The sequence below is a fragment of the Setaria viridis genome, chromosome 8 (genome assembly GCF_005286985.2).
Source record: "Setaria viridis chromosome 8, Setaria_viridis_v4.0, whole genome shotgun sequence".
Lineage (NCBI taxonomy): Eukaryota > Viridiplantae > Streptophyta > Magnoliopsida > Poales > Poaceae > Setaria > Setaria viridis.
The window spans coordinates 10,044,965-10,069,484 of NC_048270.2; the positions used below are offsets into that span (position 1 = coordinate 10,044,965).

The 24,520-nt window shown below is 43.3% G+C and overlaps 1 protein-coding gene and 3 long non-coding RNA genes across 4 annotated transcripts; 2 read left to right on the plus strand and 2 right to left on the minus strand.

Annotated features, from left to right (window-relative positions):
- Positions 1 to 4,151: 4,151 nt before the first annotated feature.
- Positions 4,152 to 4,937, minus strand: LOC140223581 (uncharacterized). The gene is made up of 2 exons (XR_011898920.1): positions 4,633 to 4,937; positions 4,152 to 4,558 (listed from the first exon to the last, which is right to left on the minus strand). It is a non-coding gene; the product is annotated as an uncharacterized lncRNA (long non-coding RNA).
- Positions 4,938 to 4,944: 7 nt separating this feature from the next.
- Positions 4,945 to 7,340, minus strand: LOC117866549 (uncharacterized). Its single transcript, XR_004642933.2, has 3 exons — positions 7,276 to 7,340; positions 5,421 to 5,531; positions 4,945 to 5,339 (listed from the first exon to the last, which is right to left on the minus strand). It is a non-coding gene; the product is annotated as an uncharacterized lncRNA (long non-coding RNA).
- Positions 7,341 to 11,701: 4,361 nt separating this feature from the next.
- On the plus strand, positions 11,702 to 16,049 carry LOC117833806 (glycerophosphodiester phosphodiesterase GDPD4). The gene is made up of 9 exons (XM_034713407.2): positions 11,702 to 11,954; positions 12,085 to 12,171; positions 12,341 to 12,438; positions 14,009 to 14,069; positions 14,304 to 14,378; positions 14,553 to 14,645; positions 15,108 to 15,197; positions 15,304 to 15,431; positions 15,536 to 16,049. Exons 1-9 carry the CDS (start codon positions 11,745 to 11,747, stop codon positions 15,699 to 15,701), a joined length of 1,008 nt encoding a protein of 335 aa, XP_034569298.1. The 5' UTR covers positions 11,702 to 11,744; the 3' UTR covers positions 15,702 to 16,049.
- Positions 16,050 to 18,557: 2,508 nt separating this feature from the next.
- On the plus strand, positions 18,558 to 22,810 carry LOC140223609 (uncharacterized). The gene is made up of 4 exons (XR_011898959.1): positions 18,558 to 20,959; positions 21,050 to 21,113; positions 21,187 to 21,264; positions 21,376 to 22,810. It is a non-coding gene; the product is annotated as an uncharacterized lncRNA (long non-coding RNA).
- The last annotated feature ends 1,710 nt before the right edge of the window (positions 22,811 to 24,520 follow it).

Consider the following 24,520-nt stretch of genomic DNA (forward strand, 5'->3'; position numbering starts at 1 on the left):
ATATCATGCAGGATGGAGATTCAAACTTGCCGGAGGAAAGGATACTATGACATCGGCTTCATGGACCCAGATATTATAAACGAGTCAACTGTAAGAGATAGATCAAATCGGATGTTGAGAACATATATAAGTTCCTAGGCAACCAACATTATAAGAAATACTTACTTCTACCGTACAACTTCGAGTGAGCGTGTTTCCCATCTCTTTTCTTTTTCGAACTAGTAGTTAAACATAAGACTAACTAGCTTTGGCTATGCATATATGTACAACTTCCACTGGATACTCCTTATTATCGTGGTTGATCGAAGCGCGGTCCATATCATGGACTCTTTGATCAATACAAAAACCTCATATATAGACATTTTTAACAAAGCATGGGCTTATTTCCGTCGAAATCACGTAGGTGAATTCAAGGAGGAACTTGATTTCAAGACTGAATTCCCGGTATGTGTTGAATTTTCACATCTCGTAACACTTTCTTGAATACAGCAAATATTTCATAACTTATTTTGCTATATATTTTCACATTGATTTCTAGGATTCATTGTTTGCCTGTTTACATACTCGTGTGAGCCGAGGACGCAACCAAGACTCGGCTTGAAGCCAAGAATCCAGAAGATGTGAAGTCGAAGATCTGGCTATCCAGAAGACATGTAGATACGCTAGCCTGATCAGGCTTCGTTGAAAAGCCGAAGATCCAGAAGATGAGAAGTCAAGACCTTGGTCAACCTAGGAAACGTCAATGAAGGCGAGCCCTAGCACTCACCCCTTGATCATATTTTTATCCTATATTTACATAGATATTAAAATTTCTTAAGATAATAATTTAACTTGCATCTCTTTAAAAACCTATAGGAGGAAGCGTCATCTGTTTTCGTTCTTGCCTCGACTTGAAGCCGTTTCTGGCCAGAAATCCTATTAATGACCCTGGTCATGACAAGATCAATGACCGAGTGACATTTAGAAATAGAATTCCTTAGGAATATCACAATCATTATGTTTTTATGGAAAACCCTAAAAGGTGTGAGTTTAATAAAATGAACCAACTAAAGAGTTAGAAACCCCGGACAGGACATGGGAGTAAGGGGGCAACCTCATTGGAGGATTCTATCACAATGCTTACTTCGGTCATGAGGACCGGCTCGGAGGAAAGTCTTTCTAGTGAAACGTGCAACCATACATGCCAAAAAGGTACAACCTTCGGGAGTACCTAATCATGTGAGGCCTTGATTCACACCCAACTAGCGGAATCTAGTAAACCATCCCAAGGGGCCACGGTGGGCAATAGGTACACTGGAGCAGGACCTTCGCAGAGTCCCAGGTTTGGTCGGCACGAGTCATAGGTTGAGGTCAAGAGGACCTGGTGGCATTATATGCCACATTATGATGCATATGTATCCCGGGATAGTGTCCAAATGGTTTAGATCCCAGCCGTATGGATAGAGCTAGGGAATGTTGTCTAGAGATAGACACCGGTGGGTATGGGTCTCGTAGGTCAGTACCGCCTGAAGATGAGGTATGGGCTGATCGAACATATGGGTAAAGTGTACACCTCTGCGTAGAGTATAATCTATCTGGATAGCCGAGGCTCACGGTTACAAGCTCACATAGTCAAAGCTCCCGTCGATTAAATCATAACTTGAGTGTGGTAAGATGGGACCGAGGCCCTAAGAGAGTAATTTGGAATAAGGCATAAGCCGTCCCATCTCCTTAAAACTTGCGAAAGATTCCCCTCCAGGGCCAGCAACATAATAAATATGCCTTCTTTCTCCTCTTTTCGAAAACTCACCTCACCTTGCATAAAATAGATTTATTAATAAAATCAAACCTCATGCTCTTTCCTTGATCACCCATGCATATAATATAATTTCAAGGCTAGGATTTGGTGAGTACCATGCATAAGAGTACTTACACTTGCTTTCATGGTAGAGGATTAAGGACTATAGTGCCCTAACTTCATTCTGCTTATGGAATGGGTAACCACACAGCTCTCCACCACTTAAGGGTAAAACCCTATTTTCTATAATCTTATGCATCTTTTATTGCTTTGACACTAATATGTAGTGAGGACTGCATGTAATCAGCAGGTTTTTCGGAAGGAAGACGCTACCACAGGAATGAGGGCTATGTTGTAGAATGAGAAGTCCATTATACCTCTGTGCACTGACATGCAGTTCAGTGTGTATATGGCAAGCTGACTCTATTTTTCCAAATAGATGGATCTGACATTCCTCGTATGACGTGAATTTGCAAAGCATATGAAATGCAATTTTGTCATATTCTGAAGCTCCTGACCGCAATATTCAGAGATAGTTGTTGAAATCACAAGTGCTTCATGTTGAACGTGTACATGACTGTTGTAACGTGCTCCATTAGAATAGCTTCAGATCCTGATTTGTAGCATTGACTAAGTATGTGTCTGTTATGGCCGAGAGCCTCTTGTACATGTAGGGCCTGTTTGGCAGAGCTCCACGCAGCTCCAGATCCAAAAAAACAGTAGCTCCACTACAGAGCAGCTCCAGCGTGGATCTATGTTCTCACCGTGGAGCTGAGCAAAAGTGTTTGGCTGAGACAACAGCTCCAAATCCAGAAACAGAGTTTTTGGTTGGATTGTCCATTAATACCCTTGGTATTTTCCATTTTTTCTTCTCATTTTTTTCTGAAAAAATAAAAATGGCCGGAGGAAGACATACTGGTCATTTTCCAGTCATTTTGACATGTTTTTTTTATGTCCGAAGAAAAATGGCCGGAGAAAAATGGCCGGAGGAAGACGTATTGACATGTTTTTTTATATACGCATGCATCCAGTCATTTTCCCAAGAAGTTGATTAATTGTTCATACATAAATCAATTGTTCATACATAAATAATTGTCCATACATAGAAAATAAATTTGATAATTCACTACTTCATTTCATTCTACCTCCAAGCAAGAGCAAGATTGGTGGCCAGCTCATCGCGAAAAATATCCATTGTAGTGACACTGCCTTCTGAAGTAGATCCATCCGATGGAACTACAAATGGATTGTACCGTTGCGGTATTGTAGGGACAAAATTAGGATCACGATCAAACCGAGCAAAGTCTGAATCCTCACTATTACGCTCACGAATGAAATTGTGAAGGACCATACAAGTAATAACTACCATTTTTTGTTTCCACATCGGGTAGTTCGGCATTTTGTATAAAATTTGCCGCCTCATTTTCAATACGCCAAAAGATCGCTCAATCACATTTCGAATAGAAGAATGGATGCGATTGAATTTTTCCTTTGGGGTTTTTGGTTCCATACCTCTATGCCACTTAGGCATATGATACCTCTCACCCTTATATGGAGCTAGATAACCTGGACGATTGGGATAACCCGCATCGACAACGTAGTATTTACCTACAAATGATGACAAAAAATAAATTTATTTGTAGTCACGTATAATGGTAAAATAACTATTCCAATAAATTTTACCTTGCGGTGGATGTGGAAAGAATTTCTCGTCCACACTCAATGCATTGTATAACACACTTGTGTCATGCATAGCTCCTGGTTGGCCCATTGACACATATGTGAACCGCATGTCGAAATCACAGACTGCTAAAACATTTTGGGTGGCTATCCCTGTCTTCCCGATATACCTCACTTGATCATCCGGTGGAAGGGAAACACGAATATGGGTGCCATCAAGTGCTCCAATGCAATCTTTGAAATGTGGATATGCTCGCCTATCATCCCTTATTCTCCTATGAACATTATGAAAATTTGGATCTTTTGGCCTAATGAAATCCTTTGCCATGGCCATCAAACAGTTTAGAACATTCTCAAATTTTCGACTAATAGTTTCACCAGAGTGCTTGAATCGATTTTGACATTTTCTATTAGACTCATTTCCCGCACAGATAAATAAGAAAATTCCTAAGCTCTCTTCGGTAGACATGTGCAACGATGGTGTTAGCCCATACCTCTGTACCAATAAGCCATGAAGATCAAAGAAGATTTTTGTGCTCATACGCAACTGGCTATGGCATTCGCCTGGAGTGTGCAAAGTCTCCAAAATAAAACCCATTCCACTGGTGGTAGATGTCCTTGTAGGGTTTTTAGTAAGGAACATATCAACATATATTTGAGCAAGCATAGCACCTCCTAGGATAGTTTTGAAAAATTCCTCATTCTCATCACTAGAATCATCACTAGACAACTGCAAGAATAAAAATAACATGTCCAAATAACAACGTAAGATGGCAAATTAAAAATTATCCACACAAGATGGATGAATTAAAAATGACAACAAATTAAGCATCACAAATTTGTCCATATGACATAGATGAATAAAAATGACATGTCTAAAAAAAAGATGGCAAATCACTCGGCCATCACTTTGCAAACATCATATCGTACTTCCTCTTAAGCCAACTAAACCTAGCCTCATTGGTGGGAATAGTCATGAACATTTCCCTTTGCTCTTTCTTGACAAAAAGCTCAGTTGCCACAAAATGCTCATCACTGCCACACGCAGCCCCACATGCGGCAACATGGTCCATTACTTGTTCAATAGTGATCCCAGCTTGCCTGCTTGCCACAAAAGAGGAAGCATTATCTGATATCTTGGAGATGTGTTCTTGTATAACTAATGCTGTGCTTGCCTTAGATTTCTTGTTAGGTTTATCAAGGATCACATGTACTTTTTTCTTAGCATTGGCAACGGAAGGAGAAACCTCCTGGACCTCATCGCCATTGTCTAAATCATTGTTACCACCCATCTCTAACCCATCCTCGGCATCAATGAAGTTGGAACTCATAGGATTGGGTGCTTCTTCGCTTGGGGGTATGATGGGGTTGGAACTCATAGGATTCCAATGATCTTGCTCTTCATTAATGATATTTCCAAACATCACCTTCAACTCATCTTCGTTTTGGAGAGGCCTATTCTTAAATTTCCCCACGCCAGGATGTCCTAAAAGTGTTTGACAAAGGTATTAAATTGAAATTATACAAGACTAATATAATCTATATATGAACAAAATACCATGCGAGAAGTGCTCACTTTTTTTGTTTTTTTCCACCACTCGGCGTCCATATTGATAGTTCCCTTCTCCCAGTTCCAACCAGTACCAGTTTGCTTTCTCATTAATTTTTTCCATGCAGACAAATCACCCCTCAACTTATCCCACTTGTTCTTAAGTTGACTTTTTTTCAACATGATACCGGTACTCTGAAAAAACCTTTCTTTCACCTCGGAATATCCCACATTGTTCAAATGAGTGTTGGGTCGATTTCCTTTTCTAACTTGTTCAGCAAACAACTTGCAAACAATGGTGGTATAGCCATCATTCCAATCCATATGATCACCCTATTAATGATTTCCCCAAAATATTGTTCAAATTCCAACTCTATTATACAACAGCTCCACTACAATGGAAGAAAAATATACCTCATCATCCCTTGCCCTTTTGTTAGCTGATGCAGCACGCCTCCTAGCTTGCGCAACCGGTGTAGAAGATGCCTGCGATGCCATCAGGAACTCATCGCCGATCACTGCGTCCTACATGCCATTTGCCAATAATCCAATTAGTATATATTTCCAATAATCCAATAATCCCAATTGGCTCCTGGTGCAAAAATAGCAAAATAGCACGCCAAGCATATGGAGCTCCAAGAGAATATTACAAGGCTATTCTAGAAGGCAGTATGATGAACCTCGTGTAAACAGATCATTTATAAGCACATAAATATAACAATAGTTGAAGCAAAATTAATGGATTCAATTAAATAGGAAATAGGCAAAGCCTCATAGAAGTATCAGTGACTAGTGTGAGCTATGCAAACATAATTTGGGATAAAAAAAAAATACTGAACAGACATGGTCACATGTTCAGGCAAAAGGGCAAGCTGAGGAATAATGGTGCGCTAAGGCTTTACTTGACAGCTCTTCATGGTCAGTTTGTTTTGATCTGTGGCAATATATGCTAAGATTTTTGCTCTTTGCATTATGCAAAAAAAGGGTGAAATATCTGCGCTGTTTTTGTAGTGTGTGTGCTTTTTGTTACGCAACTGCACCATATTAGTTTGTCAGCAACTCAGCAACTATTTTAGCAAGGATTGTCAAAGAATTCCAGCATTTGTGATCATTTTGCATCCAAATTTATGTTGCTATAAGACTATATGAATTTGTGGCATGCTTGTACAAATGCTAACTGGACTCTGTTGTAGTCGTAGGTTTCTACCTCATTTACATGTCTTACAAGTTGCAAAGCAATTAAATGTACAAAATAGAGAAAAGGACTGCCACATTTATTCCTCATGATATCTAGAGTATTTGGGTTAAAACCATTACATGCCATATTTGGTAGTAGACAGCACATTCTTGAATGTAAATTTTTAAGGGGCAGTTGGCTACTGCTTATGCTGGTCATAATTGGATGTACCCAGTCGCTTCTAGAGTTTCTGATTCTGAAACTAGCGAAAATTGGACCTGGTTCTTTCTTTGAACCATAGCTAAAACAGTGAACCTTCAACCAAGACAAAAGGAAAAGGTGATACACCAAGTTCTGAAAAATCAGCAAGGTAAATGGTCCTGAACATAGTTTGTACTAGGTATATTTGTGCTAGTTTTGATTATATTGTGTTCATCATAACCTAAATTACTTGGTCAGGTGCGTGTCGAGGAGTGGTACTAATCAACCTGAAGCCCTTTCTATTGAGCACCAGGTGTCAAGTGAGCAAACTGCTACTACAACCAAGGCAAAAGGGAAGAAATCATCTGCTGCAACCAAGGCTTCCAATAAGAATACTATTTTTTAACTACATAGCCTTCCAATAAGCCAACAACGTTCCAAGGTAACAAATTGTTTGAGCTGAACTGTCACAATATGAATACTGGTTGTAAACAATTTTTTAGAACAAAAGATACCGTGTACCCCTATTGACATCAAATACATCCTACTCATATGCAATTTGACATGGTTTTCCCTGAAAATACAATTAAACCGCTTTTCATAGCAAACCATATGAATGATGGTATCAGTAATCCACTTGAAAGCGACTGAACGATTGAACCACCGGCTAACATGAACCACATTTGCCACAATATGTAGCAACTATTACAATCACAAAAAAAGCAAATTTTAATTGAGCACAACAAAAGTTTAAACCAAATACGCACATCTAGCAATATTATTTCATTCCCACGGCAAAGCAAACTGCTACTACAACCAAGGCAAAAGGGAAGAAATCATCTGCTGCAATCATGTGGAATTTGTGAAATCAACGGGATTGATGGATTTTACCAAGCCATCCGCGTCGCCCAGGCCACCCGCGGCCCGGCTTGCGCCGTCCAGGCCGGCCGCGCCGCTCAGGCCAGCCGCGGCCAGGCTTGCGCCGCCCAGGCCGTGCGCGCCGCCCAGGCCAGCCGTGGCCAGGCAGGCGCCGCCCAGGCCGGGCGCGCCGCCCAGGCCCGCGCCACCCAGGGTCCCACCGCCGGGCGCGCCGCCCAGGCCCGCGCCGCCGGGCGCGCCGCCCAGGGCCGCGGCGGCCACGCTCTCGCCGCCGGGCGCGCCAGTGACGGGGCCGGGACGGGAAAGTCCAACCCTAGGGGCCGGATTGGAAGATGATGGGGGCGGAGGAGGTGGAGGAGGACCTGATCTCCTCATTCCCGGCGGCGGTCCGGCCACCGACGGAGACGAGGCGGCGGCCGGCGCTGGATGCGGCGGGGGAGGAGAAGGAAAAGTGTAGGATGAAAAAACAGAGGGGCGGCGCGCGGAGGAAATAAACAGAGGTCGAACCGGTACTAGATGTGTGTAATCGATGGTATTGGTGGGTAATTTCCACCAACTCCATGAGGGGTTACAAAACCAGCGTTTTGAGAGCACCCCCTTGGGTGCTCCGTGGAATTGGTGGATCTGGGAGCTGGATCCAATTTTTTTGCGGATCTGGAGTTCACGGAGCTGCACCGTTTGGCTGGAAAAAATAGGAGCGGAGCTGTTTTTTTGGATCTGGAGCTGCGTGGAGCTCTGCCAAACAGGCCCGTATTTAGCTTAATCCAGAGATCAATCAAAGGATACGGTTGATCAAACTACACTCTCTCGTATTCTCTCGTTCTACATGGTATCAGCGACCCTCCGGTTCGGAGCCTTGCTTCCGCTGCCCGGCCACCATGAGCGACTCCTCCTCCTCCTCCTCCTCCTGCGACTCTGCCATTGACACCATATTCGCTCAGGCTGCCACCAACCCCCTCCCCACCTCTCAAATCCAACTGATCAACATTGCTAGCCATGTTCCCTTTGTGCTGGATCTTGAATCCTCCAATTACAGCGACTGGAGCCACTCCTTCCAAGTCGTCCTGGCCAAGTTCGGGCTCATCGATCACATTGACAGCTCGGATGCCTGCGGTGACGCCGACTGGGTGCAGATCGACTTCGCGATCATCTCCTGGTTCTACGCCACGATCTCCCGCGACATCTTCAAGATCGTGCGCACCAAGAGGGACACGGCGTACTCCCTCTAGCGCGGCATCCGCTCCCTCTTCCTCAACAACCGCAAGATGCGCTCGGTGTACGTCAGCGCCGAGTTTCGAACCATGATCCAAGGTGACCTTAACATGCTCACCTACTGCACCAAGATGAAGGGCCTCACCGACAACCTCAACGATCTGGGCACGCGCATCACTGACCGCAATCTCGTCCTCAATCTTCTTCGTGGCTTGAACGAGAAGTACCACGGATCCATCCCTGTCCTCACCGTCCACGGTCTGCCCACGTTCCTGGAGGCCCGTTCTCACCTTCTCATGGAGGAGCATCGCCTCGCGCAGGGGGAGTGCAACAAGCGGACCGCGGCGCTTCTGGCACAGGTGCCAGCGTGTGTGCCCTACTTCAGCCTTGCCGCGCACCGCACGCCACAACCGCCCGTCTCCGCGCCGCAGCAGCCGTCTTCGTCGAGCAACAAGAAGATCAAGTCGAAGAAGAAGTCTGGTGGTGGCGCCGTCTCCTTCCCCAACAACCGCTCCACCACCAACGCTGCCTCATCGCCGGCGCCCTTCCTCAACCCATGGGCGGGCATGTTTCAGGCGTGGCCTGTTTCCCGCCTACCGACGTCTTCGGCCAGCATCCTCTCGGCACGCGTCCTGGCGCGGCGCCATCCCAGGCGCACCACGTCACCACGGCTCCACCTCCTCCAACGACGTCATTAGCACCTCAGTGGGATCAAGCTGCACTGATCCAGGCTCTCAACGCCATATCTCTACAGTCCAGCGCTCAAGGAAACGCTGACTGGATCATGGACACGGGCGCCTCCTCTCACATGTCGTCCGGCGCCGGTAATCTCCACTCCCTCCTCCCCTCTTCTACTTCATCATCTCATATTATTGTTGGCAACGGCGCTTCTCTCCCTGTAACACACAATGCCACCACCACCATTTCCACAACTTCTCGTGCTCTTCATCTCTCAAACATTTTAGTTGCACCTCATATTATCAAGAACTTGCTATCAGTTCGTGCTCTTACCCGGGACAATTCCGTCTCCGTTATGAATTTGATCCAAATGGTTTCTGTGTTAAGGGTCTTCAGACCAAGGTCGTGATGCTCCGATGTAACAGCTCGAGCGATCTTTATCCTCTGCCTTCATGCCCTCCACCGGCAGCTCAAGCTCTCGCCGCCATCAATGCCACGACTTGGCACCGACGACTTGGTCATCGTGGCCAGGATTCCTTCTGCAATATTTTAAGTACTTTTTCATTCAGATGTAATAAATCGAGTCCAAGTTCCGGTCAGGCTTGTCGCCTTGGCAAACACACTCGGCTCCCCTTCCATTCCTCCACCTCTGCTACTTCCTTTCCATTTGAATTACTGCAATGCGATGTATGGACGTCACCGGTCTTGAGCATTTCTGGTTATCAATACTACTTGGCAATTCTAGATGATTACTCTCATTTCGTATGGACGTTTCCTCTACGTGCAAAATCAGAAGTAGCTGGCATAATTCAGTCTTTCCATGCCTTCGTTCGTACGCAGTTCTCATCTGACATTCGCTATTTCCAATCCGACAACAGAAAGGAATTTGACAATAACCAGCTGCGTTTCTTCTTCTCTCGGCTAGGCATCAGATTCAGGCTCTCCTGTCCATACTCCTCTCCTCAGAACGGGAAAGCTGAAAGAATTCTTCGCACACTCAACGATTGCACGCGCACCTTGATGCTGCAAGCTTCCCTGCCATACAGATTGTAACGGTAGCGCATAATGATTGCCGTATGACATCTTATGAATTCGTAATTGTCGATCCAGTTTGAAAATGCATGCGTGTGTTGTGCTCCAGTGTTTCCACGACAGTAGAGCCAAGCATGGAATTGTATTTCCACTGAAACTGAAATATAGTGTGATTCAATGCCTTTGAGTCATTTTCATTGTGACTATTCCATGCTGATGAGATCGCTGATGTTGTTATGATATAATGGGGTTGTTCATTAGTTCTATGCAGTGCTACGGTGTGCCTCATAAGTAGGCATACGACTTTGCAGTTTACATATTGGTACTAGTTTTGGGTGCTTTCTTCTTATCGATCTATTGGATTTGATGAACTTCGAACGAAGAAATGAGGGCTATGTTTTTTCCCCATATAGATGGATCTGACATTGTTGTGAATTTGCATGGTATGTGAAATGCAATTGTGACATATTCTGAAGGTCTTGCTGTAGTATCCAAAGTTCCAAACTCATTTTATTATGTGAAAAAGAAGACAGTGCGAGATGCAATCCACAACAACAACTGGATCAGAGATCTACAACACACAACAGGCCTTACAAACACCCTCTTGAATGAATTCGTAACCCTATGGCCTCTGATCCAACAATACCAACTAAATCCGAGCCAGGAGGACGGAATTACATGGAAATTCACCCAGAGCGGTCAGTACACCACAGCTTCAGCATACAAGGCTCAACTCCTAGGTAGCGTCAAGACGACTAATCTTGCAACAGCGTGGCAAGCCTGGGCACCGGCAAAATGCAAAGTTTTTGCCTGGCTAATTCTCCAAAATAGGGTCTGGACTTCGGACAGACTAGCAAAACGGGGCTGGGACCACACCCCAACATGCACCCTATGCCGTTGCACGACGGAGACTGCGCATCATCTCCTAGCCGAATGCAGATATACAGAGCAAATTTGGAAGCTCGTAGCCCAATGGTTATCACATGAAAGCCTGCAACCGGATCAATGGAAGCACAGCATAAGGGCCATCGACTGGTGGACCAATATCACATCAACAACAGGGATCCCGCGTAAAGCGAGCAGAAGCCTAACCCTCCTTATTATGTGGGAAATATGGAATGAGCGAAACTCCTGAATCTTCCGCCACCAGGGTTCCCCGACGATATCACTAATGGCAAAAATCAAATCCACAGCTAACAAGTGGCTAGCAGCGGGAGCGAGAGGCCTAGCGACCCTTATTTTGTAAACACAACAATCTGGGTGCCTTCCCGCCTTTTTTCCTTTTCCCTTTCTTCCCGTCTTTTGCCCGGCTCGCCGGTTGTAACCCTCCTATATCAATGAAATAGGCACACTCTCGTGCCCTTTTCCTTTAAAAAAAATGAGTTGGCTCTTCTCTGCGTCTAAATATCTAATCCAAAGTAACTCCAAACTCATTTCATTATGGGCCTAAATTGCTGGATGGGTTGAGCTAGCCTGGTCCTCGGCCTTTTTGGGACATCCCAACTGGGTTCACTTTCTTCAGATCGGAGTGCACACCACAGGAGAAGCGCACGCAGAGAATGAGGGGGCTCCTCGGGCGCCGGCGGCAGCCGCCGCCGCTCCCCCTCTTCCCCGCCGCCAAGCGCTCCTCCGCGCCGGCGAGCCTCCTCTTCGCGCGCCTCAGCCGTCTCCTCCCGGCGAGCCGCCTCCTCCGCCTGCTCCTCCTCCTCGCGCTCCTCTCCCTCGTCCCACCGGCCTTCTTCCACCTCCGCCTCCGCCGCTTCCACCGCGTGCGTGCCCCAAGCCCCATCCCCTCGATTCTCGAACCGGAGCCCTTTTACGCCTGGAGATTTTCACTGATTTGATTTTAGTGCGTTCCTTTCGTGCGTTTGCTAAACCCTTTTGGTTGCTGTCTTCCAGATGCGGGAGAGGAAGTGCGGGTGGATCACGAGCCCGCCCATGGTGTGCGCGCACGGCGGCGATTCCACCAACGCGTTCCCCAACTCGGTGGGTTTCCTCTCGAGATGACGCTCTCCCAGTGAATTCGATTTTGCTTTTCTAACATCCCATCCCCCCCCTCCCCCCCCCCCCCCCCCCCCCCCCCCCCCCCAATTTATTTTAAGCTGAGATAAATGTGCTGATGAGACTTGGTTTCTTCGGGGATCTCGTGGTTCAGATGGAAGCATTTCGGATGGCTCTGGACGCACGGGTCGACTGCGTGGAGGTAGACGTCTCGAGGTCCTCAGATGGCGTGCTCTTCGCGCTTCATGACAGGTAATTGAATTGCCACTTTGCTGGGGTTGGTGCAATCTATGGTAAATATCTATCATATGTTGCTTCTGTAGAACCGGAACTGCAATTATTTGCTTACATTTGATGATTAATTTGAAATCAGCATGCGATGTTATATCTGTGAATGCGTATGGGTTGTACTTAATACAACTGGAGATAGAAACTATAATAGTAATGGCAGTTCTTGATGGTTCTATGTTCTGTATAGCAATTTGCTGTTTGCATTTATGTGATATGTTGATGTTAATGTCACAGGAAAAGGCATGTGCTTGTCAAGTGTCAACAGGGTACCATAAAATAGTTTGCAGTTACATGGGTGGATTGCCGTGGAATCCTTTTAAAGACGATTTTTACAACTGCATTGATGCATTTATATATGAAATAACCTACATACAAAGGCAATGAAGGCTTATCTTTAAGTAGGATGGGTGATGAAAACTACCTGCATAGTAGATATTGCGCATACCATCTCATATCATTATAAATCTAAGCTTTTTTAATAATTAAACTGCAACTATGTCAAATTAATGGGGAAGGAAGGCATCTAACTGGAAAGCATCTGACTAGTTTTCCAAGGCCAGTAGATATTTTGTGTGACAGTTTACCCATCACCATTGCTAATTAGCTGATTAGGTGGATGACATCCATTTTTTTTGCTGCATATTCATATTGTTTTGTTACTAACCGATGTGTTTTTTTTTCTCGAACACGCAGGAGAGTTGCGTATCATTGTATTAATAGGAGAAGAGAGTCATACAGAGACCCAAACACACACCCACACACGCTAGAACCTGAAGATCCTAATCACCTTTTACAAGATTAAAAAACGACCACGAAAAAACCAAGAGCCGAGGCCTAATCAACCCCTCTGACAGCAGGCAGGGGGAGGCCCTTGGCTCCTGCCATGCTCCACAGCTGGGCATCTTCTTTGACTAGAATCAGAGCCGTAGCAACCCTGGGGGAAGCCCCATTAAACACACAGTCATTGCAATGTCTCCAAATGGTCCAGGCTCCAAGGATGATAAGAGAGTTAAAGCCTTTGCGCACATCACTATCCACATCATTCTCCGCTCTCGCCCACCAGTCATTCAGAGATATATCAGTTGGCTGCGGAGCAAGGGCCGAGAGACCTGCATATTGCAGGATGGCTTACTGATATGTTTTCATTTTTTTATATTGAACATGCAAACTCTTAAGTTTGGATTATAATTATGAGAAAACAGTTTTATCTGCCTGTCACAGAATGGCATATGTCTGGTTTATTTCATGAATTATGCGCACCTTAGTTGATGGAAGGGATAGCCAGGAAGCATACAATTACAGTCTTATTTTAGTGTTCATGGTTCTTACTACCTATAAACATGAGCACAGAGTTATGATATGGTTGGGGATCACCCTTCTGCTACTCTTCATTGAGGAATGCATGGGAATTTCATAAAATAGTAGATTGAGTAACATTTTTGAATGTTTAGTATGACGAATGCATCCATTAATATGCATATTTTTCTTTCTAACAACATGCCTGGACCTAATTCACAATTGACACAGGCAGGGATCTGCAAAAAATGTCTGGTAATTCCACAGCCAAAGTTGGCCACTGGAGCACAGATGAGGTGAGTCATTTTTTAATTTTAATCTCACTATAACATACTAAAACTCCTGTGCTTGTGTTGTGCTTGTTGTTTTCGTTTTCCCCAAAAGAAACTGCTAAATGACTGATTGGAGTATGTGGATTGAAGTTGCAGCATTTTTTCTTGTTTCAGTTATAGTTTCCTAAGACATTTCATAATCATGGACTGATTTTGGAGCTGAAATGCTAATGGAGTTATCTTTTAGTTGTTTTGTAGATAAAAGCACTAAGGTTCCAGCTATCGAAAAGAGTCCAAAACGAGGAAGTTCCTAAAGCAGAAGATGCTCTGGCAGTAAGTATTGATCCAACCAATTTAAGTTGTAGGAAATTTGGTATTTGTAATCACATAAGCTTTAAGCTACTTGTGTGAAACAGCGAAAGCTTTACTATAAGCATCTTACAGTTTTCTGGATAATTGAGTATAGATTTAATTGTTTACATGTATGAACTGTTTTTCCTCATACAGGTGATATCACGATCAGTTAGGCAGGTGATTCTGGATGTGAAAGTTGGCCCACCTTCATTTGACAAAGGTTTAGCTGAAGATGTATTGTCTCTTGTAAGTTTTGCTTATGTCATGTTTTGTTTTGCCTAATGGTGTGATTTAAATAACATGAGCTGTTTTATTTACTATTCTTGTACCTCTTGTGGTTCTTCACATGTACCTGATGTACATATCTTATCTGTATCATATCATCAATTTTCTAGAGCTTAGATGTGATTAGTGCGAACCGACCATTACTTGTGATAAATGCTTTATGGCCAAATGCTCTGTGACTGTTGCAGAGTAACATTGTTTTATTTTCTTGCACTTGATCACATGTTGCTTCAAGGAATAGCATCTTAATTCATGGCGAGGCTTCATGTGATTTCCTTGTTGATTTCTAGCAAAACTTGCTGAATTTGTGTTCCATTATCCGTTTCAGTGATTTGTCATTTGACTTAAATCTGAAATGTTCCAATTTCGCAGCATGCTTCTGAAAACCTTCTGTGATCCAATTTCCTTTGTCGTTATTTGCAGCTGAAGAGAACAAATTGCAAAAATTGTCTTGTGTGGGCAAAAACTGATAACCTAGCAAGAGATATAATCAAGTTGTCTGAAGATGTTGTGGTACATTTTTCTCTCTTTTTCATTTATTTATTTGAATGGTTCGTCTATTATCCGCACCTACGACCACATGTGCCATACGTTTCAACAGGTGGCTCATCTTTTATAGGTTGGTTATATTGTTATGGTTGATAAGTCCACCGGTAGAAAAACCGAGTTTGTGCGGCTCGAGGGGGCTAAAGTTGCTGGTGTATATCATCCTTTGATCCATGAGAAAGTTGTGAAGGTCATGCGCAGGTATGTCCACCTAATAGCCAACATTTGGATCTGTTTTCCCCCTATTTGCAATTTGCATTACATTATCAACAAACTGAACTTACGCTTCATGGATTTGAAAACAGACATGGTAAGAAAGTCTTTGCATGGACTGTTGACGATAACAAGTCCATGGAGAAGATGCTGCATGAGCATGTCGATGCCATTGTGACCAGCAACCCTTCCCTCCTGCAGCAGCTTATGCATGAGACAAGAACTGAGTGCCTGGAAGATGGTTTTGCCTTGCCATAAGATTTCTAATTCTCACTGCACATAACCATCACTGCACGTTTGTGTGTAAAGAGAAGCAGAGAACAAAAGAGTGCAAGACTTTTTATAGATTAGATGATAAGTCGCTTTAACTTTTACACTTTGATCAGATCATTGAGATAGGTCTTAACAAAATATCATTTACCTTCCATTGTTTCACTTTACAGCTTGAACAGATCAGGTCATTGTGACAGACTGTGACAATATTTTCATTGATTCATAGGATCATGCTTTAGCCATTGATTTACAAGGATGTCTCTCACTTCTGATGCATATATATACACCTACAGAATCTATCATTTTTGCTGAAGATCATGTGATGATAGCCAATGGCCTTGCGTTCTGCCTTTTCTTTTTGGAATGGTTTAATTATGGCCTTTTTGGGAAAGCTCAGTCCAAAGATTCAAGAACTCTCGTTGCTGAAGCCACCGAAGGACTGAGGGTGTTGGGTAAGCCATTTTGTTTCCATTTTAGTGGAAAGTAGAGAACTTTGATTTATCGACTAAGATCGTACTCCAATCCCCAAAGTAATGCAATTCTAGAAAATTTCAGACAGATTGGCTTAAAGCAAAATAACTTAGGTGCCCATAATTAGCTGTGCATGCAAAACTTTAAGAAAACCACCTCAATTAAGTGGCCGGAATGTAGAATATTAGCTGGTCCATAGGGTTTCATTCTTTGTGAGATAATTTTTGAATCCTAGTACTGTCTTCTTTTTGAGAGGTGTTAGAGCTCTCCTAAAAAGACCCTGAATGTGTACACTAAATCATTGAATTAAATTGATCGCATATTTTGGATACATCTTTGCGGTCAGCCGGCAGATCCTCTGCGGCGTCCCTATCGACACCCCGACACCATCCCAGTGGCACCCCCACACCCCTCGCCAAGACACCGCACTGCCGCCACATCGGCCCCCACCGCATCTTCACCGGCCGCCTCGACCCCCGTCCCCTCCAAGATCTGTCGCATCGTCATCCTCGGCGCCATCTCCTTCCCCACCGCCACATCATTGCCCAGTGCTCCAGCCTGCCGCCGCCTCCCTCCGCGCCTTGACCCTCTCGTTAAAGAGGTATGGCGCTGACACAAGCTGATTTTTTTATTAGGAAATTAGTATAAATTAGTATAATCTAGTATAATTTATTAGAAATGCTTAGGAAGTTGGTATAATTTATTCGAAATACTTGAAAAATTAGTATAATTTAGTATAAATTAGTGAAAAACTTAGAAAATTAGTATAAATTAGTAAATTAGTATAATACTTAGAAAATTAGGATAATTTAATATAAATTAGTACAATTTAGCATACATCAGTATAATTTAGTATAAATGCTTAGTATACATTCATGTGTATATTTCAACCAGTTTTTTTTTATTTCATGGTTGTTCTATGATTTTTTGTTTATACATTAATTGTACTGCTTGATACAATCTTTATTTTAATGTATCTATGATTACATATGTGTATAACTAATGTCATTATTAGTTGAGATGGGAGACGAAGAGGATAAAATGTATATTATGGAGCAAATTATTGTTTATGCACTTTAGCTTCTAACATGCGCCACCACCTTTCCTCTTGTTGTTCATTTCTTCTCTTCCGGCTTCTGTACGTGTCGATGTCCCTACGGAAAGCAAACTTCCACGGAACCACCCCAATGCCTCGGCAACATCCTACGTGTTCGGGATTCCCAAGCGCCAAAGTCAGCTCATCATCCTACTTTAGAATCTTCAATGTTTTTGATAAGCCTGAGGGCCTTCTCACATATTGTTTTGTTGAAAATAAGTGTCCCATCTTTAGGGCTAAGGGTGCCTCTATGAGCGTAATACCAATTCTTCGATCGATCGGGTCAGTCAATAATCGTTGGTACGATACCTGGATCGATTAGGTCTTGTTCCATCTTTCTCCATTTGGGAATTGCATTCCTGTAACCACTTTGCCCTAGACGATGATGGTACTCCTTCTTCTGGGCATTGCCTGAGTTGACACGAACCTTATTCGCACTATCTTCACTCCTCTTGTATTCCAGAAATGAGTTCTGGTGATCTGTTAACTTTGACCAGTCATTAAAATCTAGAGTTCGATCCTTCTTTATATAGTTGGTATCCAGATTCTTCTTGAAGGTCTGAAATTGGGTTGCCATCTTCTTCAGCGTCCAATCTTACACAACTTTTTAATTGACGCTGTCAGGAAGTGTGAAGTGTTTCTTGACATCTGCCCACAACATATCTTTCTGTGTCTGCCGAAGCACGTATGGATCATCTTTTTTACCCTTCCATCCTCGAATGCTGATGGATACATTGTCCCTTACAATAGCCCCGCATTAACTCACGAACTTTCTAGCGACTTTTTCGAGAGCAATTGGCTGGCCCTCTTCTGTCACTTCGGTGATGTGAAGCCTTCCCTCCATTATTTTTGTACAACATCGCGACTTCTTTCGCTTCATCAATATAGAGGGCTAAAAGTTTAAGATTCGTTAATTAGTACTTAGTAATAATGAATATGAAGTTATAGATGGGGTAAAATAATGAAAACGATATATACCTTGCCGGAACCTTCCATCACGGCAATGTCTTGTTCTGCATTATCATCAATGATGTGCTCGGGCTCAACATTGCCATCACCGGACATGTTGAGGAACATGTCTGCCTTGCTACACTCATCCTCGGTGTAGGTTTTCTTGAACACAAGAGGAGTGAAGATAGTGCGAACAAGGTTCACGTCAACTCAAGTAATGCCCAGAAGAAGGAGTACCATCATCGTCTAGGGCAAGGTGGTTATAGGAGTGCAATTCCCAAATGGAGAAAGATGGAACAAGACCTAATCGATCGAGGTATCATACTAGCGACTATTAATTGGCCCGATCGATCGAAGAATTGGTATTACGCTCATGGAGGCACCCTTAGCCCTGAGGATGGGACACTTATTTTCAACGAAACAATACGTGAGAAGGTCCTCAGGCTTATCAAAAACATTGAAGATTCTAAAGCGGGAAAGTTCAAGCCTGATAGAGAGAACAATGAGCTAACTTTGGCGCTCGGGAATCTCGAACTCCCAGAACGTTGCTCAGGCTTCGAGGTGTTTCCATGGAAGTTTGCTTTCTGTAGGGACATCAACACGTATAGAAGCTAGAAGAGAAGAAAGGAATAGCAAGAGGAGAGGTGGTGGTGTATGTTAGAAGCTAAAGTGCATGAACAAGACGTAAGAATGCAAGAAGAAATTAATCGGCGAGTGGCCTTGGCAGTTACTGAGACTGCCGAATCTGGAGCACTGCCGGATCCCAACATCATCGTTAGCCGTTCTCAATGCTGAAGCAGTTGTGCTTCCACAAGGACCCCCGATGAGAACATGCCAAGCTTACCCATGGTTGCGTAGGACAACCAACGGTACCCTTTGGGTGACATCACTCAGTGCACCTCATGTGAGCTGTATAGACCATTTGGCAACCTCACTATTAAGGTATACATATATATAATTTATACAATTATTTCAATTGATCCACGTGTTGGGAGTTTAATAACTTATTTATTTCTCCTATATGTACATGTGGCGTACGGAAGTGCTTTACCAATCCTGTCAGGACAGATAAGCCGTGGCATGGCGATTCCACTTGGCTACTCTAGCGTTGGGGTGGAGCAGATTTGTGATTGTAAATATGAAGGCCTTAGAGCTCGACCTCCAGGGAGGTGATGGTGACAGGACACTAGGAGATGCACTTCACGGTATCATTCTATGGTGCAAATGTTACATCATCATCCCCGGCCAGGAGGCATCATTTCTTCCCATAGATCCCCCGCAACCACCATTTACTTAGAACTCAAGACCGTCATCTCTAGCACATCCACCTCCAGGACCGTCATCACCATTGGGACTGTTGCATCCTGTTTGATCACCATCTCCAGCACCATCAAATCCTGAAGGCAGGAGCGACGATGACCAAAACACCCCTCCTCGATCACAGTCTGCAGTGCCGGGATTAAAGTCTAGTGCGAGCAAGCACCTGCAGCACCTCTTAAGAAGTCATGACCACCGCCTTCCAAGCCAAGGCAACCAAAGATGAAAGAACCGAGGAAAAGAAAAGAAGTCTAAACCTATTAAGAAGCTAGCAGGTGATATGACTCCTGAGAAATTGGAGAAGGCATCGCAAGCACATGTAAGGGAGTGGTTTGAAAAAATAGCTACAGAAACAAAAGCTAAGGAGATGGAGCCTAAGCCAGTAGATCCAGCCAAATTAAAGTTTTTTATTCTCATGAAAAAAGAAGTCAAGAAGACATTACTATCAAATTACGATCGTTCGTTAGTTAAGTGTTGGCAGAAGAAGAAACGAGGAGATTCGTTGTCCAGTCATACTGGCCCCCAGCTCGGGTAGCAAGATTAGCAAGCAGATCAAGAAGCTCAACAAATAGCAGCTTTGCCTTTAGAACAACAAATCAAGATCGCTAAGTTTATGGCAGAGACAGGTCTCTCGCTTGCTGAAGTTCTAGGGCAAGATGAACCGCCACCTCAAGAAAAGACTGTACCTAAACGGCCCTTTAAGTTAGGCAAGCTTCTAGTCAGGTCTGAATTGGTGCGGAAGCTCACAACTAAGATGTATGATTCCATCAGTGGTACATGGAGAAGTCGGACAATGGCAGGGTCATGTTCACTCTTCTTGTTAATTCTTCTTGTTAAATCGATTGATTTTTTTGGTGAAGGTAAGAATTCTTGTGGTTGGAATTCAAGGATATTTATGAAGTATACCATCAAGATGCCCTTGATGTCTCTCTTATTAGCACCTAGGTTCTGTAAGTGTGTGTTTATTAGATGTTAATTTTGGCTCAGCTCATTATTGTGTCTGTCGTCCCACTAACTTTGGCTTTCATTTTATGTAGGATGCAAATTCAGAGGTGCTGCCGAGAATCCTACTTCAATTGTTGGCTTCATGGACCCAATGCTTGTTAACCAAAAGAAGATACAATATCAACCAAAGTCTACATTGGGTGCAATATACAGATTCTTGGAGCAACAGAATTACAAGCAACAATACTACTGCCTTACAACTTTAAGTAAGTGTGGGTGCCATCTATTTTCATTTTTCTTTTCTTACCTAATTAATGTTAGTTAGTTCTAATATGAACATTTATGTACACAATTACCACTGGATTCTCCTTATAATTATGATTGATCAAAGCAACGTTATTGTCTTTGATTCGCCAAGGAAACCAAAGGATGAGTACCAAGACATTCAAGACATGCTTAACTTGTAATAATTTCGGACCTTTATCTCTATGCAAAAGTTTGTTTCCTAAATTTTCACCTAACACTGTATCATATTCAATATTTTAATTCGCAGTGCATGGAAATGATTCCATAAGTATCTCCGTGGTGAAAAACTTACATTCACTACAACTTTTCCGGTATGCATGAAGTTTGCACATTTTGTATATTCTATAACACGAATATTTCATAACTTATTTTTTTCCACTAAAGTGCTTGAGACAGGAACAAGAGAATAATTTATGTGAACACTACGTCTGTGAGCACATACACCATTTCATGAGGGACAAGGTGCTATCGGACCATATAACTATACATAAAATAAATCTATTAATTATTAATCATTTTCTAGCTTCTTTTATTTAATTGTTTGTGTAACACTCACATTTTTTCAAATTACAGATGTGGCAGATTCGCGAAGAACTCTTGGAGAAGGAAAGACTTTTGACAATCCAAGAAGCACTCATAGGATTTCTGGTGGACGAGGTAATAAATTCCAAAATAGAATTTTATTATAATGGACATTCAGTAGCCGAACCGAGCAACACCATGACGGGAGCATCCTAAGAATTTCAAGGACAAATTATTGTATATATAGTAATTGTATTAATACTAGTTTGATGTTAATAATATACTAAGAATTGTATATATAGTAGTTAAAATTAATATTATGCATATACTGTCATGAAATATATATACGACATGCATACAATACAAGCGTATACATGTAAGTAGTTTACGCTAAGAATGTATACATATTGGTGTATATATATATAAGTAAAGCAATAATTAGCATTAATATGGAAAATAATTTAGGGTAATACCAATCGGGACTAAAAGGGCCACGTGCATGCACCTGCATGGCGGCCCCTTTAGTCCCAGGTGAGTGACCTGGGACTAAAGAGAGGGACCTTTAGTCCCGAAAGATTAGTCCTAGTTGGATACTCGAGAGATATGACTCTCTCCAACCGGGACTAATGCTCAATGTTCCACCAGTGAAAAATTATCGCTATGCTAAAACTTGTTTTGTACACTTTAAAACAAAATGTTTGATGCACTTGAAAGTGATGAGGACATCATGTGCTCGGATACAATTACATTGGTACATTTTGATTCAAAGGTGAACCAATTCTTTATCAATATTGTATTTGATATATTTGATGAATGGATGCTGCACTATGATGTGTGTTCATTGTCATTTTCAGAAATACATACGTGGATCAAAAAGAGTGTTAAATATACATGGAAGGTGTAAAGGACCAAAAAAGTTGATTGGGGGCTAAGTCCAAGTATTCCCAACATCCTCCACTAGACCACCACGTCACTTTTGGCCCAAGGAAAGAAAGAGATCAAATCCAACATGTTTTGGGGCTGGATTCGGACTGCAGCACTGCGCCAACTTGCGATGGCCGTCGTGACCTCGTTCGAACTCTGTTTTAGACATTCAAGTACTCATTGGAATTCTTATGAAGCCTATTTTCATATGGATTTGGACTCATATCCATATCTTTCCCGAGAAGGCTGCAATGATCAAATTACTAGCAAGAGGTTTTTCTCTCAAAGGTGCTGTGTCACCTTGTTTTTTTGCCCGATAGGCCTTGTATCAAGTCGGGTCCAATAAGGACGTGTTCTAGGGTTGGAGCACGACACTAGGATCCCCCTGGTCGTCCTCCTAGGTATTAATAAGGATTAGAGCCGCCACAAACAAATGGGGTTTTTGTTTTGTTGAAAGTTTAGCTATTGCTACTTCCTTGTAGACGCGTGTGTCGACTCGACCATCCGTTCTACTCAATTCAGAACCCCAACTTTGTATTTTCAGATTGATTTTTATCTCCATATTGAGTTGCTTGTTTTACTTGTTCTTGCTTGTTCTTCAATTATTTGTAAGAATTATCCTAGTGGTTTGGTTGATCGTGCTGCACAAGATCGCAACGAGCGCAGCATCCTTGGAAGGCTATAGTCGGGCCGTGAACGTCATGTCCATCCCCAAATCGAGTTATCCCCCTTCTCTGATCGAAAGATTGGGAATCAATCCTAGCGGGTTCATATCAGAAATAATGTTTGACACATTGATCCTTGGTATCAAGTGCTCGTAAGATCGCCTAGTTCACCATGAAACGCCTAATAAGATGTGTAATTCTATGCCGTCACCAGAGGTTCCATGCCACGGTCCTCGATGGTCTCATGTGCTTGAGGCACACTTTCTAGCTGTTCTCTAGTCGGCCTGTTGACAAGCAAACATTTTTCCTAGTCAATGTCCTATCATCCTTCCCGTCCTCTTGCTTTTAATTGTAACAGGAAGGAGCTGCACATTGTTTTTGCCGTGATCAAGAACCATATTAGTGAAACGAACAAGGAGAGATGAGCAAATTAAGGGGTTTAGGTAATATGATTCACACCTGCTACGACATAAGCTAGCAGTTCTGCTTGTTCCTCCTCGAACCGCATGACCTGCGGCGATATAAGCCTAAATATGGCACCAAGAGAAAGCATAAATTAGGTGCTGAAGTAATAAAAAATTCTCTAATAACAGACCAGAATCACACAAAAATAGCTGCAGCTCATCCATAGGTTTTTATCACCAGGCTACCTTTTTTCCTCGTCTTACATATATTAATCCATTTAACTAAATGGCATTTTTTCGGTGGCCGACAGAACGTACCGTAACCGGAGCAGCCGTCTTAACCGTTGCAGGAGTCAGCGGCCTGAAAAAAGCTTTGGTTGGCTGTGCCGGGGGACCAGCCGGCCGGAGTGGGAATAAAGTTGGCTGGTAATGTTCTGCAGTGACTAGCTGGTAATGTTCTCACAATCTTATCCTCATGCAAAATCATTTTATGTACACTTATAAATAAAATGTTTAATGCACTTGAAAAAAATGTTTGGCACATTCGTTCTTGACCTTCATGAGCCTCGACGATGGGTTAGCCAGCATAACTGTCGATGGACCTATCGGCCTGCCAATACCAAGCACACGATGGCCGACAGAACGGCCTGCAACCGGAGCCGCCGTCGTGACTTATGCCATTAGTTAAAACTAAAAATCTCGTAACGAATGTTCTCTTAAACTTATCCTCATGCGAAAACATTTTATGTACACTTAAAAACAAAATGTCTAATGCACTTGAAAAATAATGTTTGACACATTTGTTCTTAACCTACATGAGCCTCAGAGATGGGTTAGCCAGCATAATCGTCGGAGGACCTAGCGGCCTGCCAACGCCAAGCACGGTGGCCGATAGAACGGTGGGGCCACATGGAGCAGTGGCAGAAACCAGAGCAGCCGCAGCGGCTACCTGTTGGCTGGAGGAGCCCTGCAGGAAGTGCTTTTCAGGGGTGACCGTTACGGGAGCCGGCGGCCTGAAAACCGGAAGCTTCGGTTGGCAGTGCTCGTGCCAGAAACCCGACAACGGTGGGTGACCATGGCACGGTGGTCACAGCCGCCGTCTGTTGGCTGGAGGAACCTTGCGCGGGCCTCAGTGACGGGTTGGCCAGCGTGATCATTGTGGCAGCCGGTGGTGCAGGTGGCTGGGAGTTGCTGTCCATGGCA

Excerpts from the sequence above, each read along its gene's own strand:
- LOC117833806 (XM_034713407.2), top strand. The coding sequence starts at position 11,745 with ATGAGGGGGCTCCTCGGGCGCCGGCGGCAGCCGCCGCCGCTCCCCCTC. Across the intron at positions 12,172-12,340 it reads CCAACGCGTTCCCCAACTCG|ATGGAAGCATTTCGGATGGC; the intron begins GTGGGTTTCCTC and ends CTCGTGGTTCAG. Across the intron at positions 15,198-15,303 it reads AGTTGTCTGAAGATGTTGTG|GTTGGTTATATTGTTATGGT; the intron begins GTACATTTTTCT and ends CATCTTTTATAG.